We start from the raw sequence: 18731 nt of genomic DNA, 5'->3' as shown, positions 1-18731 counted from the left end.
CTGGTTAAAATCTTTAATCAATAGGGGTTAACCGATAAGAGTGAAATATTATCAACCTTTTTTATATGTTTTGAGATAATACAGTATAATCAGTAGATATTTCAAATCAATTTTTGTTCAATTAATTAATTAATTTATATTTAGTTTAAATTAAATCAATTTTAGGAGTAATTCATGTTCTAGAGTTCTCTGAATGTTTTTTTAAATATCATCGAGATATATAATCGTTAATTTTACATAGAAACCTAGGAATTCAATAAAACAGCAAAAAATGTCTGTTAATATTTTCTTTAATTGCTGTTTAATTTAATATATGAACCGACAACATATGAAGACACAACTCTCTCTGAAGATATTTAACTCAGTTTATTAGTAAAAGTTTTCAAATTACGCAATAAAATTTATAAAAAGCGAAAAGGTCTGATTAAATACTGGTAATAAGTAAAATTTTAAAAAATATTGTTGATTATAAGTTCAAACGAGGTAATAAAAACAAGCAATAAGCATTCATGAATAGACTCTTCGGGATTTCATTTCTCACCTTTACTTTTTATACTAATGTAATCCCGGTATGAGATTGTTATTTTTAAATCAATACGAATGAGATAAAAAAATGGCAAAATCAATAACAAAAAAAAAATATCGTCAATACTTCCTTAATAATTTAAGTGTTATTTTAAGCTAATGAATCTACAATTACAACTATCTCATCTTACTATAAAAGATTTCTGCTTTAGTCCGTTTAAAGAAAAATGAGAAGGGAAGGTTTAAATTTTTTTTTTAAAAATGAATGTGATAAAATTTGTGCAACCAATTTGATTACAAGAAAATATTGCGAAAATATTTATTTATAATATGACTAAATTTTAGTCTATCAGTAGATATGCTCAAAAAAGCTTCCTCACTGGTTCACGTTTCTTTCCATTATTTTTAATGATGATAAATAAGTTAACATCTTTCGTTTTTTTTTATTTCCTTGTACTAAGAACAAGTAAAAAATTTGGGTTTTCAGATTTCAACAGAAATATCCATTTTGACAATCCCTGAATCCATCTTGACTTTCTTTCATTTTCCTATTTAGCCTCCGGGAATTACCGTTCAGGTATTACTTCAGAGGATGATATGTATGAGTGTAAATGAAGTGTTGTACAGTCTCAGTTCAACCATTCATGAGATGAGTGGTTAATTGAAACCAAACCACCAAAGAAAATCGGTATCCACGATCTAGTATCCAAATCCGTATAAAAATAACTGACTACAAAGACTTGAACTCTGGAACTCTCGACTTCTAAATCAGTTGATTTGGGAAGACGCGTTCGGCACTAGACCAACCCGGTGGGTTTAAAATCCATTTTGGGTTTAAAATCCGTTTTGACTAGTTTCGGTATGACGTCTGTACGTATGAATCTCGCATAACTCAAAAACGATTAGCCGTAGAATGTTAAAATTTTGAATTTAGGACTGTTGTAACATGTAGTTATGCACCTCCCCTTTTGATTGCAATCTACTGGAGTAATAGTGTTCAAAAAATCCCAAAATCAAAAAAAAAAAAAATTTGGACTTTTTCTTAACTGCAGTAATAAGCCCGCATTGAGAGCTTTTCAAAGATACGATTATACCAACGATAAGTGGTACTTATTTTTATTGATTCCAGAATAATAGCCAAATAGAATTTTAATTAATGGAATATTTGCATCTTACAAGGGGAAGGCACATCGGTTCGACTCAGACCTCATTTACCTTTTTTTAACTTTTTTTTTTTTAATTTAAATACATTGATTTATTAATAATTATTTACCCCTGATTGTAAAAATGTTTTACAACAAACAATAATTCAATAATAACAATAAAAAAAGAAAAAATCAGAAGTTATTAGTGAAATAAAATTTTATGTACTTTTAAAAACGTGTATATGTAATTTAATAGGCGTACAAGGAAGTCATGTGGTGTCCACATTAGATGTTTTTCTAAGTTTTAGATAACCCATAGAAAATGACAAAGACTATTAAATGCTGGAAAATATAATCGGATTTAAAGAAAATACATCGAAAAAGAAAATATTTTTGGAACGTTCGATTACAGTAATATATTACAACTCATTTCATTTTAATTCTAATATAAAATATCCCTCCCATTACAAATCGAATAGTTTATCTGACAATTTCAAAACTGACGATAAGAAACAACAAAACAAGTTTTGAGAAAGACTTCGACGACTAGGAAGCCATAAACTTACGTTAAGAAATAAATGATATCTCTTATAAATGATAAGATATATCAAAGAAAACACATACAAAGAGTAGTTTTCGAAATTTAATTTATTTTCAAATTTACGTATTACCGAGTTTACGACTCGATTCTTTTTCCCATAAAATGTTTTTGTAAATTGGTCCCTAGAGAAAATTGTATAAATTTAATTCCAAATAAAAGGGCACGAAAAACTTCAAAAAGTTAATATACGTATATACTACATAAACTTAATTTTACAAACTGCCTTTCTACACGCTTTTTTCAGAGACAGAAACGAAGTTTTTAATACTTCTTAGGTTATTTTACTACTCGTACTATGTAATCTACTTATAAAATACATAACTTTAATTGATTAATAATTTTTAGACTTCATAAAAAATATTTGATAAGTTTACATTTAATACGTATTAGAACTTTTTTCTTTTAAATAACTATCTATATTTAGTATTTACTAAGTACATTAATTTGTACTACTAAATTTTACTTTGTATTATTTATTAATTACTATTTTTAATTTGCATTTTCACTATAAATTTACTATTTGTATTCTATCGTTTTGGGAATTATTTTATTCTTTAAACAGAGTTGTATTAATTAATTTCACTTTTAATTTGTGACCTTAATCACACAAAATTAAACTAAAATTTCAACAAAAGCTAAAGTAGCAAAAGCTCAGTATTTTAATTTATTTAAAAATAATAATAATTAACCCACCGAAGAAAAATTTATAAAAGAAAATTACCATTTAGTTTTTCAAATTTCGAAGTTTTGATATCTATGACGAATTGAAAACCAACTACTAATGCTTCGACAACATTTTAAATTTACAAAAAATAAGCATATTAAATTATAATTTTTACTCTTTTTTTCATTTAAAAATTTGTTTAATTTTAAATGTAGGTAAGAAAAAGGTTCATTTCGCTAGAAACGGAAAAATTAAGAAATTTGAATCTCGATAAAAACGTAAAAATTAATCTAGGGAAATTATTTTAAATGCTGTAATTTTTACTATGCGTAAACGTAACGTTAATTTAACGTAACGTAACGTTATGCGTATGCGTAACGTTAATTTTTCTAATCCATGTTTTCGAAATAATTTTCTCATATTGTGTTAAAATGTATTGTGAATAACAGGAGATGTATCTTTACACTATAACATTAACATAGTGGTCGGCGCTACAGTCCACACCTCTCACAGTTCATCCCTCCAAATATGTCAGCAACCCTCCTTCATCTCCTCCCTTCAGTTCTTCAAAGCGTTCAAAGTCTCTTTCTTGGCCTTCCTCTCCTTCTTCTACCATTCGGTTTTCCAGAAAATACTTTTGTAACTGCTCTATCCTATCATGCTGCTCTATCACTACTCTATCTTCGGGCATGTTCGACCGATCTGATGATTCTCCCTTGCTACAATCTTGTGAAAATATAAGGTTTTTCTAACAGCTGTTCCAACTCTACGTTAGTTCTCATCGATGTTCATTTCTCTTTTCCACTAGGTTATGTATCCTCCTTTAAATTTTTTTCACCCGCCTTCAGAAGTAATTGTAACTAACCGTGTTTCTTAACCATCATAAATGACTGGGTCTTATCACAGAATTACACATTTTAATTTTTGAGTATTTTCTGATCTTTTAGACTTTCAAAAACGTTAAGACAGCGTAATAGCATTTAATAAATGCGTAGCATTTCATTTAATAACTGTAATCTAGAAGAAACATAGTTCACTACTGCTTTGAAAAAATAAATAAAATCTGACGTGGACACCATATAACTTCCTTGTACGTCTATTAAATTATATATACACATTTTTTTTACAATCAGAGGTTAATTAATACATCATCATATTTAAATTAAAATAAACAATAATAATAATAATTAATTTTTTTAATTGTTTACCATCACAAGTTAATAATTATTTAAATTAAAAAAAAGTTAAAAAAAAAAGAAATGAAGTCGTATTCGAACCGATGTGCCTTCCCCTTGTAAGATCCAAATAATTCATTAATTAAAACTTTATCTGGCTATAACTCTGGAACCAATGAAAATAAGTACCACTTATGACATATCGTTGAAAAGCTCTCAATGAGGGCTTATTACTTCAGTTAAGAAAAAATCCAAATCCAAAATCCAAATTTTTGGCATTTTTTGACACTTCTGGTCCAGTCGATTGCAATCAAATGGTGAGGTGTACAAGTAGATGTTACAACAGTCCTAAATTCAAATTTCAACATCCTACGGCTAATCGTTTTTGAATTATGCGAGATACATACGTACGTACGTACAGATGTCATGCCGAAAAAAGTCAAAATAAATTCAGGGATGGTCAAAATGGATATTTCCGTTGAAATCTAAAAACCGAAATTTTTCGTAATCACAATACTTCCTTTACTTCGTACAAGAAAGTAATAATAAATTAACGAATTTAAGTTTTGGTCCTAAGGTGATGGGATACAAATAATAATTAAAGAAATATAAAAGTCAAATTGAGAATTATCTCCCTTTTTTTTAAATTGGTTTTAAAAATATAATTTTTTTAACGTAATTTTTTTTTTCAAAAAATTACACACTACACACATTTTCATTAAATTAAATAAAAATAAAGTTATAACTACATCATTACGTTTTTTGTTGTTGTTTTTTTACAAAAAAAAAAAAATATTGAAAAATGCTGTAAATTTATCTAAAATGTCTCTTTTATACCATCCTTTTTAGTTCCTATCTGATTTATACTGTTCTTTTTAAAACAAGAATATTTTTATGAAAATTTGTAAATTCTGTGTGTACCATGAATGTTTTTGACGTTATTTCCCTTGCTAATTTTCATTTTTCACAGTTTTTTTTTCCATGTATAACTTCAGTATATTTATAATGAAAGATTAAAAAAGGGAAAATTCAAGTGAGGTTTTTGTGAAAACAAATGTCATACGGGAAACGCTTTTTAAAAACTAAAAGAATTATTCAGAACAGTCTGAAACACCACGAATGTAGAAAACATCGTATTAACTCGGCATATAAATGCATATAGCACTCATAGAAAAACTTACTATTTTTATTTAAAGATAATATTTTATGTTTGCACAATATTCATAACAGAAATATAAGAAGTCCCTACTTTCTTATATTAAAACATATTTTTAATATTATTTATTATTATTAATTAATATATATTAAAACATATTTCGCTGTACACAACTATAAGTTTTATCATGTTGAAAAATACTTTATTTTTCTAAAATGAATAAACAAAAACAGTATATTAATAATCAATCTATATAATCATTAAAATATATTACATGCACGGGTATGTATGTATGTACATTTACGTGTGTACACGCGCGTGCACACACACAACACTTTATGCTTAATAAATTATCCACAGTGAAATTTATTGGAAAGTACAACATAAAGTATTTGTGGGTGCTACATTTTATTACAACCAGGAACAAAATATACCTCTCCTCCGAAAAAAATGTGTATTCTTACATGTGTTGTTTCTTTTTTCAACGAGGAAAGCTTTATATACTCTACAAAAGCAACCCGAGTCTCTAGATCCAAGATTCATTTCTTTTTCTGTTTAGCCTCCGGAACCATCGTAAGGTATTACTTCAGAGGATGATATGTATGAGTGTAAATGAAGTGTAGTCTTGTAATATCAGGTCGACCATTTCTACCCACCGGGTTGGTCTAGTGGTGAACGCGTGTTCCCGAATCAGCTGATTTGGAAGTCGAGCGTTCCAGCGTTCAAGTCCTAGTAAAGGCAGTTATTTTATACGGATTTGAATACTAGACCGTGGATAACGGTGTTCTTTGGTGGTTTCAATTAACTACACATCTCAGGAACGGTCGAACTGAGACTGTACAAGACTACACTTCATTTACACTTATATATCGTCCTCTGAAGTAATACCTAAACGGTAATTCCCGGAGGCTAATCAGGTAAAGTGAGGTCGACCATTTCTGAGATGTGTGGTTAATTGAAACCCGACCACCAAAGAACACCGGATCTAGTATTCAAATCCGTATAAAGTAAGTGCCTTAACTAGGATTTGGACCTTAGAATTCTCAACTTCAAAATCAGCTGATTTGCGAAAACGAGTTCACCACTAGACCAACCCGATGGGTTTAGATGAAGGTTCCGGGGTTTTTTCAGTGTAGTATTGATGTATTTTGATGACGTTTCTCATTTACACTTCATTACTAATACTCAATCCTCAGGTTTTAAAAAACACTTCTTCCTTTTAAATTTAATATACCTAATTATTTTATTTTTAAGGTATTAATGAAATCAGAGTCAGGTATTCTATCGGAATAAGAAGTGTAATTGTTTGATCTATAAGAATGCAATAAAAAATTGTTTGGTGAAAAATAAATAATTTAATGAAGATGAAATCTAGGATTTTTTTTCAGGACAAATTATGTTTTGTGAATCTATTTATAAATATACAAGAATTGTTTTTTTTTTTTTTTTTTTTTTATTAAATTCATAAAATTTAAATGTTCAAAATAAATAGACCTTTGCATGGCAGCAAGAAAATTACTTTACGTTTTTTTTTTAGAATTTCACATTTTCCAAGATGCTTATCTGTTCTGAATGGCAAGGTCGGTAGGTTGTAATGATTTTTTATGGCAGAAAAATCTTTTTTCAACTGATAAGAGAAAAAAATTATGGGAAACGTGTATAAGGCAAATAGGTTAAAATTTTATATTATTTATTAAAATGTATAATATTGGCACAAAATATTTATGTAGCTTTTTTTAAATCATTTATAAATATTTTTAAATTTGTTTTTTTTATAAATAATCCAGCAACGTAATATTTCTTTGCTTATCTATTTACTTTTATTTTTAGTTGGTATTTGCATGTTTACGGACCCTAAAGGCTGAAAACGTGTTTTATCTGTGAGTATAAAATGAAAACGTTACATTCGAATAATCCTATTTTGAACTAGCGAAATTAGTATCTCAGAACAACTTATCGCTCTTTAAAAATCTCTAACTTTACGCTCCTGTTCAAACGTTTCTTTGTTTGAGTTTATTCTGAACTGCTGTTTGAGTTGAGGTTCTTCATTGTGGTATTTTTTTTTAATGTTACCGTTGGGATTTTTAAAGTTCTGATGTGCTAATAGAGATAGATCAAATCAATCTTTCTTTTAAACACACATGCAGACAATTTTTCTCTCTCTCTCTCCCTTTTTTTTTTTTACTCTCTTCCCTTTTTCTTTAAAATCTCTCCCACTTATATTTTTCACTTTCTCTTTTATCCTTTCTGTTAACTCTAATTCACCTCACAGTGCCTTTCACTCGCTTCCTTCTCTTCTCGCTCTTATTTTCTCTCTTCGCCTTCCCCCCTCATTATTTAAAATAAATTTCTTGAGCATATTTCTTTGTCTTCACTAATACGGATTGTTTTATGCGTTTCTTCATTCCCCTCCTTATTTCAGTTCCTACCATAAAAGATTATTAATAAATGTAATGATGATGCTAAATTTAAAATATTTTGTAATAAGATTACATACAATGCTGAATCGAGACAATGTATATTCCTTTTCTTTTTGACAAAAGGGGAAAGGTAATTTGTTGGTTTACATTATTTATTCTAGTATTTTTATAGCTATGACTCATGTAAACCACCTGAAGTACAAGAAGCTATCTCATAATATAACAATGACTACTATACAACCGGTCTAGAGTAGATAGAGGATGTTTACTTTTAGGGCTTAACATTTATAGCATATTAGCTGTTGATAAGCTGTTTTCATGGAAAACCACTTTACTCCTCATTTTCTTGTTAAAATTTGTTTGAGCTGCTTGTTATTCTTGAAAATAACTGTATTATTTTTGGGAGTGACATTTGTCGCTTATCAGGTCAGCTACAATCGTTAAGTTTATGGAAATTAACCTCCATAATCAGGGATGCGTAACTGTGAAGGGCGCGCAAAATGCGTGTCTGGATCAGGTAGGATAGGGACAGGGGGTAGCTCCCCTGCGGAGGAACATTCTGATCACTGGAAGAGGTGGTTAGTATGTTTTCTAGGAGGCATGGGAGACCCCGATGGGATGTACGAGTGCGGACGAGCTAGGGAGGGCAGACTTCGCTGCCACGACACACTGAGGCGACTATGTTTAGCTTTTTAGCGTGGGCTGGTCGCCTTGGACGTATTTAGAAAAGGATAAAAAACTACATAATCAATCCACCGGGTTGGTCTAGAGGTGAACGCGTCTTGCCAAATCAGCAGATTCAGAAGTCGAGAGTTCCAGCGTTCAAGTCTTCGTAGTCAGTTCTTTTATACGTATTTGAATACTACTAGATCGTGGATACCGGTGTTCTTTGGTGGTTGGGTTTCAATTAACTACACATCTCAGGAACGTCGAACTGAGACTGTTCAAGACTACACTTCATTTACAGTCATACATATCATCCTCTGAAGTAATACCTGCACGGTAAATCCCGGAGACTAAACAGGAAAAAGAAACCTCCGTAATCAGAACCCACCGGGATGTTCTAGTGGTGAACACGTGTACGAAAATCAGCTGATTTCGAGGTCGAGAGTTCAAAGGCTCAAATCCTAGTAATGGCAGTTACTTTTATACGGATTTGAATACTAGATCGTGGATACCGTTGTTCTTTGGTGGTTGGGATTCAATTAACCACACGTCTCAGAAATGGTCGACCTGAGAGTGTACAAGACTACACTTCATTTACACTCATATATATCATCCTCATTCATCCTCTGAAGCAATCCTGGCGGTGGTTCCGGAGGCTAAACAGAAAAAACCTTCATAATCAGATAGATATTTACAATTTATTTCTAATATTTTAATACTTAATATTAGAATGATATGTTTGAAAAAATCCGTAACAGTATGATCATCGTAATAACATATAACAAGCCAAGTATATTAATATTCTTATCTTATCTCGCTTTGAAAATAATTTGCATATCGATTGACTGTATGCAGCGTAAACTACAGAAATTTGAAGTTTTGTTCCACCGTCACAGTCCTTGATTGTAAATTTATTTAATTGAATGATTGTTTTTTCTGCGTTTTGAAAATGATTCCAAAAAACAGGAAAAATACTGAAAACATTAATTTATTTGTTAGGAAAGTGATTTGTATAATTTTTGCATTTTATTTGTTAATTAAAGTAGGGGATTATGTTAGTTCTATAAGATATATGTAAAATTAGTGAAATTAGATTACGTCACAAAAAAACTATTTATATATTTTTTTATAATATTCAAATATTGATGTATTGAAGCCTGCTGTTTATGACAGATAATCGGGAATTAAAAAGATATATATTAAATAAAAAATTCGAATGGTATATTATACAAGCATCTCAGCAATTACTACCATCAAGTATATGCGATTTCGACAAAATAAAAAAGTTGGAAATAATAAAAAATGCAGTAAGAGTAGAAGGAAACCACTTGGACTGACAAGTATGTTTCTACATTTATGTTTGACACGTTAATTTAAATTTCAACAGAGCTCTCCGAGTTAGAAAGCTCTGCGGCTTGACCCTATAGTCGACGTCGGACATAAATATTTATAACTAAAACAGAATTTTGTTTTCCACCGAAAGGCGCATGCTGTTTATTAAATAAAACAAATGTTTTTGTTCTACTGGTAATTATACCAAACTTATGTAATCTAAGCTTATATTAAATTAAATAAATAAATAATTTTTTCAAACTAATACGTAAGAATAAGAAATGTAAAAAATTGTTTTAAATATAAGAATTTATACAATAAAATAAAAATCAGTACATAAATCATTTATTAATTAACAGTTTCAAGTAAAAATAAAATTTATTTTTTATTCAAAATTATAAATTTTAAAAACTAATATAACAACCAGAAGAAATAACATTTGAGAAGCTAATAGATAAATATCAAAACATCTTTCGTAGAAAAAGTTTTTTAATTATCATTATTCAGGTACTCATCGGTTAAAAATATTATTCATGTTAATATTTAATGTTAATATTATGCATATTTTCAATAACAGCTCTTGCGTTAAAAAACGAAACATCAGGGTTAGCTTATTAATTACATAAGTAAAAATTATCAGTTTTAGATCTATCCCGTCGCACTTAAGATTTCGTCAAATTTTAGTAGATCCCCTCCCCTTCGTCTAGTTCTGAAAGTAATAAATTCAAGAATTTTCTTAACAAGAAATAAAGATTAAAAATTTAAAAAAAAGACTGTCAAAAAAAATTCCTTCGGCACGCCGGAAGGCGGAGGCAGATTTCACCGGTGCTAAGTAGGCGATAAAAAATATTTCCACCTTATAGTAAAGAAAAACTTCAATTTACTCAATACGACAATGGTTGCATGTGAAAAAAGTTTCACATGTTTAGCATACAACAAGCCACCAACTTCTTACAATTCCAACAATATTTTGGTCATCCCTTGCCGTAAGGGTTTGTCATATCAAAACTTGTTTCAGACAAACGTTTTAGGTAATGTTTAGAGGACTAACGACCACTTTAAACCGATTCGATACTGTGCCTATTTAGGGAGGTATGATTTTTTTGTCTTCGAAACCCCATTTTTTCAACCCCAGGCGATGGTATAGGTAACTGATGGTTAACCTATGACTTTCAAAAAAATATCCAAGATTATGTGTGACTCTTTTGATGCTACATATTCAAATGTAAAATTTTCTGCTTTTTTCATCGGTGTGGACAAAAATTGGTCATTCCATTTAAAAAAAATCGTGTTAATCTTGAAATAAGGACAAGGTAAAGTTCAAGGTCAAATTCTATGTCACCATGAGATATCCCCTCCAATCTGAATAACTTTTGTTTGGGTATTGTTTTTGTATTGTGCGTAGTTTACGAAAAAATCGCCTGAGGGTAATTAAAATGAACACTTATATATATATACACACACACACACACAGAGTGATTTTTTAGTCCTGTTACCCAATTTTAAATGTAATTTAAGAAAGGGAAATTTAGGTAGAATAAAAAAATGTATTTGTTACTTACAAAAGAGATTAATAGAAAGCTATTACATAATTATTAAAGAATATGCTCAAAATGCCCACCCCTTGCGGTTACACACGCACGGACTCTTTTCAGCATATAAGCAGAAACCTTTTTAAGAGTTGCATTGGAAATATTCGTGATTAAGTCTGTAATATTAACTTTAAGTTCATCAATAGTATGAGGATTGTTTTTGAAGGCCTCGGACATAATATAGCTCCACAAAAAAGTAGTCAGGAGATGTGAGTTCTGGGGACCTTGGAGGCCATAAGCCCTTACTTATTATTCGATCATCAAAGAACTCTTGCAGAAATCCATGGTTTCTCGAGACGTGTGGCATGTAGCGCCGTCTTGCTGAAACCAGCAATACCGTTCTTGAGGTTCCAGGAGGGACACAAATTGGCGTACAATATTCCTTTATGCTTCACCATTTACTGTCTGTTCGAAGAATATGGGTCCGACTATACGATGACGAGATATCGCACACCACACACCAATTTTTATCAGGATGCAAAGATTTGTCTTGTAAAGCGTTAGGATTTTCAACCGCCCAAATTTAACAGTTTTGACTGTTCACATAACCATCGAGATGGATCCAAGCTTAATCGCTAAAGAGCACTGTTTAAAAATTGGATTCCGTTATCATTTACGAGAGACCTAAACCAACGGCAATCGCTAGTTTAAATCTGGTGGCTGAAGCTCTTGGACTAATCGTACGCGATAGGGATACAATTTCAATTTTTTAACAGCTTTCTGAACACGCGAATATGACAAACGGACTTGCGTGGAAAGTTTTCGTAAACTTTTCCGTGGAGAATTGAGCAATCATGTTTTCACATTCTCTAAAACGTCATCAAGCGAGTTGGTCGACCACTACGTTTTCTGTCGCAAACACTACCTGTCTCTCGAAATCGGTTTGCTAGCTTAGAAATTGACATTTTTTCTGGCGGAGGAACACCCACAAATTTAATTTGAAATGATTCTTTTACACTCGCGTACGATTTCGTAGCAAAATATTGTTCAAGAATGAAAACTCCTTGTTCTACCGTAAAAGACATTCTGTTCGTAACACAACCGGAAACGGCACAAAAGTTTACACAGCTCAAGGAGAATCAACTCACACTGCCGTATCTATACCGGTTGAGTAGCGCTACTAACTTCGTGTCACAAAACAAAATTTCCCTTTCTTAGAAAAAAATTACCAGACATTAAAAATTGGGTAACAAGACTAAAAAATCACTCTGTATATTCGTAAGCTTATGACGATCCCGGTAACGTAAGGATTCCAAAGTGAGATCACACATCTAAATCGAGCTAAGTTGGAACAAACATACATACACCGTAAATACATTACATTCCTTTTTGGGGAGTCGTGTAAAAAGTAAGGAAGAGCGAAACACTTTTTTGCAAATAATATTAATTAATAATCTAGTAAATTGCATTCTAGCTGCAGAATAAAATTATTTTAAATTTTCCAACTATTTCTTGTTTATTATAACGTATATAAACTGTTACACAGATATTTTTAATAGGGTAAATTTATAAATAATTGTATAAATTACTTTTTTTTACCATTTCTGAAATTAAATAAAACAATGGAAAATTGTTTGTTACTTATATATAGATGTAGCACAAATATTAAAAATACCGTAGATACATTATAAAAAAGTACTCGCCTTAATATTCAGGATTATTTATTTTTATACTATTAAAACGGAGAATACGTAAAATTAGGAATTTTTTAATATAAGAACGTGCAAGTCTTTTATTGATTTTTTTTAATACAAGTATTTTATTATACAGATTTTTCAGCGTAAAAAATAAAAAAAAATAAAAAATACGTCTCTAGTAGAATTGAATGCATTATTTTTTTTTATAGGAAAAATCAGATCAAAAGAAAATATATTTTTTTTTTAATAAATTTGTAGCTAATTTGAAATTAGCCACACATTTCATTTATCTTTTAATTTAAAATTTGCTATATAATTTTTTAAAAGTCGTTATACTTTGATTTTTTTTTAATCTAAAAATAAAAGGTGGATAATTTATAAATTTCAATCAGGGATGTAAAAATATTAACTACTGAGAAAATGAAGTTAACAACCTCCACTCTTCCTGCTACTAATGGATACACTTAAAGAATCTTTCACCTTATATCTTGTACAGTGAAAAGAAAGTTCATGAATAACAGGCTGAGAACTTTTCGACTACTTTATACTACAGCCATCTTGTGCATCTCCTTTGTTTAGCTTTTTTCTATCTGATCACAAGAAATGATTATGAACAACACTTCAATAACTTTTCAAGAGTTAAACAGAAAAATAAAATTTAGGAAATTCTCCTAAGTGGTCTGCAGTACTACTTAAACAGGGAAACGCTAAAAAAAAAAGTTAACAAATCCTGCTATCTCAAAAAAAAATCTATTTTTTGTATAAAACCACTAATGAGGTGTACATCATTTTGGATTGTAACTATGAAAATATTAAATGGCCGTCATTTTGATTAGGATTGCGCAAGCCAAAGCTTTTTACGATAAAATTTTTATTTTCAGATTTTTTATAAATAATGAGTCACAATTCCACCACTTCCATTTAAAATTTTGACTCCTTCCCCGATGTTGTAGCGGCATTTAATAATTTAATTTTTCTGTATTTTATTATTATTCATATTATTATTACTATTATATACAACGACTACATATATATATTTATCTAAAATAATTGCCGTGAATTAAGTTATCGTATAATATCACTAAAATGAGTTAATAGAGAATAATAATCATAGTAATATTATTTGTGTCGTATATAACCAATAAGAACAAATAATTTGTTTAATTTTAACCCTTGAAATGTAATGTTCTAAATTACAACAAAAAAAATCCCTTTCGGCAAGCAGGAAGGCGGAGGTAAATTTCATCGGTGCTAAGTTGGGGATAAAAAATATTTCCGATTTAAAGTTAAGAAAAATTTCAAATTTACTCAATACAACAATGGTTGCATGTGAAAAAATGTTCACATGATTAGCAAACGAGAAACCCCATCTTGCAATTCCAGCAACATTTTTGGTCATCCCTTACCGTAAGGGTTGGTCATATCAAAAATTGCTTCACACAAAAGTTTTAGTTTATAACTAGAGGACTAACGAACAATTTAAATCGATTCGATACTGTGTTTATTAAGGGAGGTATGATATTTTTTGTCTTCGAAACCCAATTTTTTCCACCCATCTGGGCCAATGGATGGTGATATCAAAAGATTTTACTTATATAAGTTTTAGGCCCTTATTCAAAGAATAGTAGGAACTTTAAATGAAATGGATATTTTACTTAATAAGAAAGTTATTTATAGCCGATATTTTGTTTTTTCGAAAAGGTACCCCCATTTCTACATTATGGTCCGATTTTTCTCATTAACGAACTCGACCGAGATTTTGGGTCGTTAAAGTTTATGTATCAATTCGAATGTGATTGGCGGAAAATTACGGCAGTTATCGTGTCCACAAGAAAGTGAAATATATAGATATACATATACAGTCGTGTGTATATATATAAATGTATATATAAACTTTTGAAATGACAGTGGTTTTGGGGTCTGGGGGATGTGAAACGGAAAGATAGGTCGAAATTTTCCAGAAGTCCAATCATGGTACCAATTACAATAGGTAGCTTTCTTGATGAAATCTACCTAAAGCATGTTTAGCTCAACTAGGGGTAAATATCTAAACCCATCGGGTTGGTCTAGTGGTGAACGCGTTTTCCCAAATCAGCTGATTTGGAAGTCGAGAATTCCAGCGTTTAAGTTCTAGTGAAGGTTACTTTAATACGGATTTGAATAGTAGATCATGGATGCCGGTGTTCTTTAGCAGTTGGGTTTCAATTAACCACACATCTCAGGAATGGTCGAACTGAGACTGTACTAGACCACACTTCATTTACACTAATATATATATCATCCTCACTCATCATCTGAAGTAGTACCTAAACGGTAATTCTCGGATGCTAAACAGAAAAAAGAAAGAAAGGGGTAAATATCTAGTTTCAGATCTCAAAACCAATTGTATCCTCCAAAAGTTATTAAAATGTTTTTATTGGTTTTTTTGTCAGTTGAAATTTTTTTGGTAAATACACTAAAGTCATACACTAAGCCTGTGAACCATAAAAAATAACCAGTTTCGCTTAGAGTATGTGGTATTCAAACTTCAAACAAATTTCCCCCTTAACTGCATAAAAAATTAAATTAGATTTTTTGCATTACCTATTTACACGATAAAAAGTGCATCTTAGATTAAATATTAAAAGAAACCTTATTGTTTCTCCTGTATCAACGAAGTATCTAATTTTATAAGTAAAGTATTCCCAAACTACAGATCTCGAAATAATGTACGCATTAAGCGTAGCCGACTCATTTAAGTTAGATGCCACGTATGTCTATTTTAAATAGTGAGCGACGATACACAAATTTAGATTCAATAACTCGTTTCCATTATCTTTGTTCAGTTTTTGAAAACTAGTTTATTTTATGGTACTTTGGAGAGGACATTTCTTACTTTGCTCGCTTTGTTAAATATATTTATTATATCTCCTAATTAGTATTCTACATAGGTAATGTAGATTGTTACTTCGCCGACTTCCATAACGAAGCGATAGCGTCTCAACTTTTCATAAATTCAAATCCTGGTCAGCCGTGGCATTTTTTATACGTTACAAAATTACGATTCCATTTTCCTACACACAAGTTCCAAGCTTACGAGGTAAATCAATCATTAAAAAAACTTAATGCATATTTTTGAAATTATAAAATAAGAAGGAACTTTTTCCAAACTAAGTGATGGTCTATATAAAAAGAGCCGTCTACTTTTTATGGTCTTCAAACAAATTAAATTCAAGTCTTGAATCTTGAAAAAGAAAAATGAAACGTTTAAATTTATCTAATTTATATTAAAAACTTCAATTGCATGCAACAGAATACTAAAAATTGGAAAAAAAATTTCCATCATTTTAAATGTCTGCTATTTTACAACTGATTCGTTTAGAGAGTGGTCCGGAGCGAACGTTAAAAATATCAAAATAATGTAGCCTAATATAATTTGGATATTGAATGAATGAATGAACCTTTATTTCCCTTGTACAAAATATAATTTAAAAATAAGAGTTATAATATATAATCAGAAAATAATGCCTGCAAGGATAACCTGTGCGCAGGAATGAGCCACTTTATATAATATTTCTAAAAAGGGAATTAAACAATTAAAACTATTTTTAAAATAAATAATAATAACTAAATAGACCTACATTAATAAATGAAAGTTCTTATAAAAAAAATTAATTGTTAATGATTGAGATCAATTAAAATTTGAACTAATTATCTGAGAAAAAAGACGAAAGAATAAAAAAAATTAAACATAACCAACGAACACCCATACCGCTTTAAAATTCGACGTTCTAGGTTTTGTAAAATCAAGGAAATACAAGAATATGAAGATAATGTAAATAATATTCATATTGTTGTACACTTTTGTACTTAGTATATTGTATAGATTGGAGTAAAATGACTATTGTAATATTTGTATTATTTTGTAACAATATAAATTAATACAAAATAACGTAAATAATCTTAGTATTAATATTATGACTATAATTATTATTATAAATTTATCCTTAAAAAGTTTGCCTTCCTTAATTTTGATAGCTCTGTTATAGGACTTTATATAAAAAAAACCAGAACGTTATGAATAGAGACCGGATTATATGCAACATAAAAAGCTTGAAATATGAATGCAAATATCAATAAAAAATGCTTAAAATATGCATGAAAAGTATAAAAAAATGCAACTTTAAAAAAAAATAGTGACTTTTAGTTTTTTTATTTCAAAATCAGCATGCAATTAGTAAGTAGTTGAATAACATATCGATAAATTCGATAATTAACAATTATTTAACATTTTGTTACTTTTACATACACAATCGGTGGTATTGTTCCGAGGCTGCTAAGTGCGTTCTAAGAGCCGTGCAGCTAATAGGTTTGGCCGGCTACAACGTAAAATTTCATTTATTGACAAGGTACCCTACCGAAAACTATAGCGAAAATATGCATCATCACTAGATTTTAAGGAAAATATGCAATAACCGGTGAGAATGGGCTTAATATGCACATGCATATACTTCAATCTCTAGTTATGAAGTTTGGATTAGAAGATTAACTAATTATGTATCATTTAGACAGGATGGCAAAAACATGTTTAGAATAGCGATTCGTACACATTATTTGTGATTAACCACTCGGAGTTTTTTGTTCACTCTGCTATACGTAAATTTAGCAGGAATAAGATTTATTCGTTTAGCAGAAATATGCATGAAATGTCTTCTGTAGATCGATAGGTCATTTCGGGGTATTACAAAAGTGAAACTAGATGGCCTCAGAATACATGATGAATCACTGGTATTAAAGAGGTTTATATTTTTGTTAATATATAAAACAATGCTTTTGACGTATCTCATTGTTAACACGTTAAATTTCCGGAATAGGTCAGCTGTAGGGTAAAGTCTGGGTCTATTTAGGCTGCTTTTATTTTTACTGCCGAATGGCTTCGACGACACGTAGTACTTACTAAACTTATGGTAGCCCTGAAAAGGGCTGTTTTTGTTATCGATTGGCTTCGACAGTTAGTTGTCATCTCTTGTCTATTACATATATTTAACATGTATTTTTTTTTTTTAATTCTACATTAATAACAGATTTTGATAATGTCTTACCTTTTTTGATATCAGTATCATTTTGTTAAAAACAAAATCCGCGAGACTCTTACCGTACGGTATACAATTTCATTGTAATTTCTTTGAATATATATATATATATATATATATATATATATATAAACATATTCCGATGTTTTACAAAGTACTCGTAAGAAAATTCTGTACTATATTGTTCTTGTAATTTTCTTTGTTTGAATTTTTTATATTATTAAACTTTCATCAAAGCTTTTATCTATACAATCCGTAAATAAGTAAGCTAAATAATATTCCATTTTTTATTTCAGATCCGCCAGAAATAGAAGTTGAGAGAAGTTGGGTACATGCTGGTGAATCACACGAAGCACAACTCGTATGTACAGTCCACGGAGAGCCTCAGCCGAACGTAAGTAATCGTTTTCTGTCACGAAAACAATACAGTAAATTTTTAATTTTTATGAAACCGTTAGCTACGGATTTCAAGACTATATACCACTGTTAAGCGCTAATAATGCAGCCAGTGTACATAAAACGTATTTATTAATGTAAGCGATGTAACAAATTTAAATAAACAAACATATGTTTTACCTTATAAATATAAGGTAAAATATAATTTTACCTTATAATATCTGTTTTTATTACCTTACAACTCTTTGGAGAAATATTAAAAAAAAATACAATATGAATAAATAAATGCAGATTTAAAATACAAATTAATCTGCATTGTGTACGCAAGACCTATTTAGTTACAATCACAA

General features: G+C 30.0%; 1 protein-coding gene across 1 annotated transcript in view; it reads left to right on the top strand.

The window, feature by feature from the left end:
• LOC142318914 (limbic system-associated membrane protein-like) overlaps positions 1-18731 on the top strand; it is a 1021193-nt gene that overhangs the window by 887759 nt on the left and 114703 nt on the right. The window contains exon 5 of the mRNA XM_075355580.1: positions 18282-18379. Coding sequence (XP_075211695.1) covers positions 18282-18379 — 98 coding nt within the window. The remainder of the gene's footprint in view (positions 1-18281; positions 18380-18731) is intronic.

Source organism: Lycorma delicatula, chromosome 2 (genome assembly GCF_047948215.1).
Source record: "Lycorma delicatula isolate Av1 chromosome 2, ASM4794821v1, whole genome shotgun sequence".
Taxonomy (NCBI): domain Eukaryota; kingdom Metazoa; phylum Arthropoda; class Insecta; order Hemiptera; family Fulgoridae; genus Lycorma; species Lycorma delicatula.
This window is presented reverse-complemented; position numbering and strand designations above follow the sequence as displayed.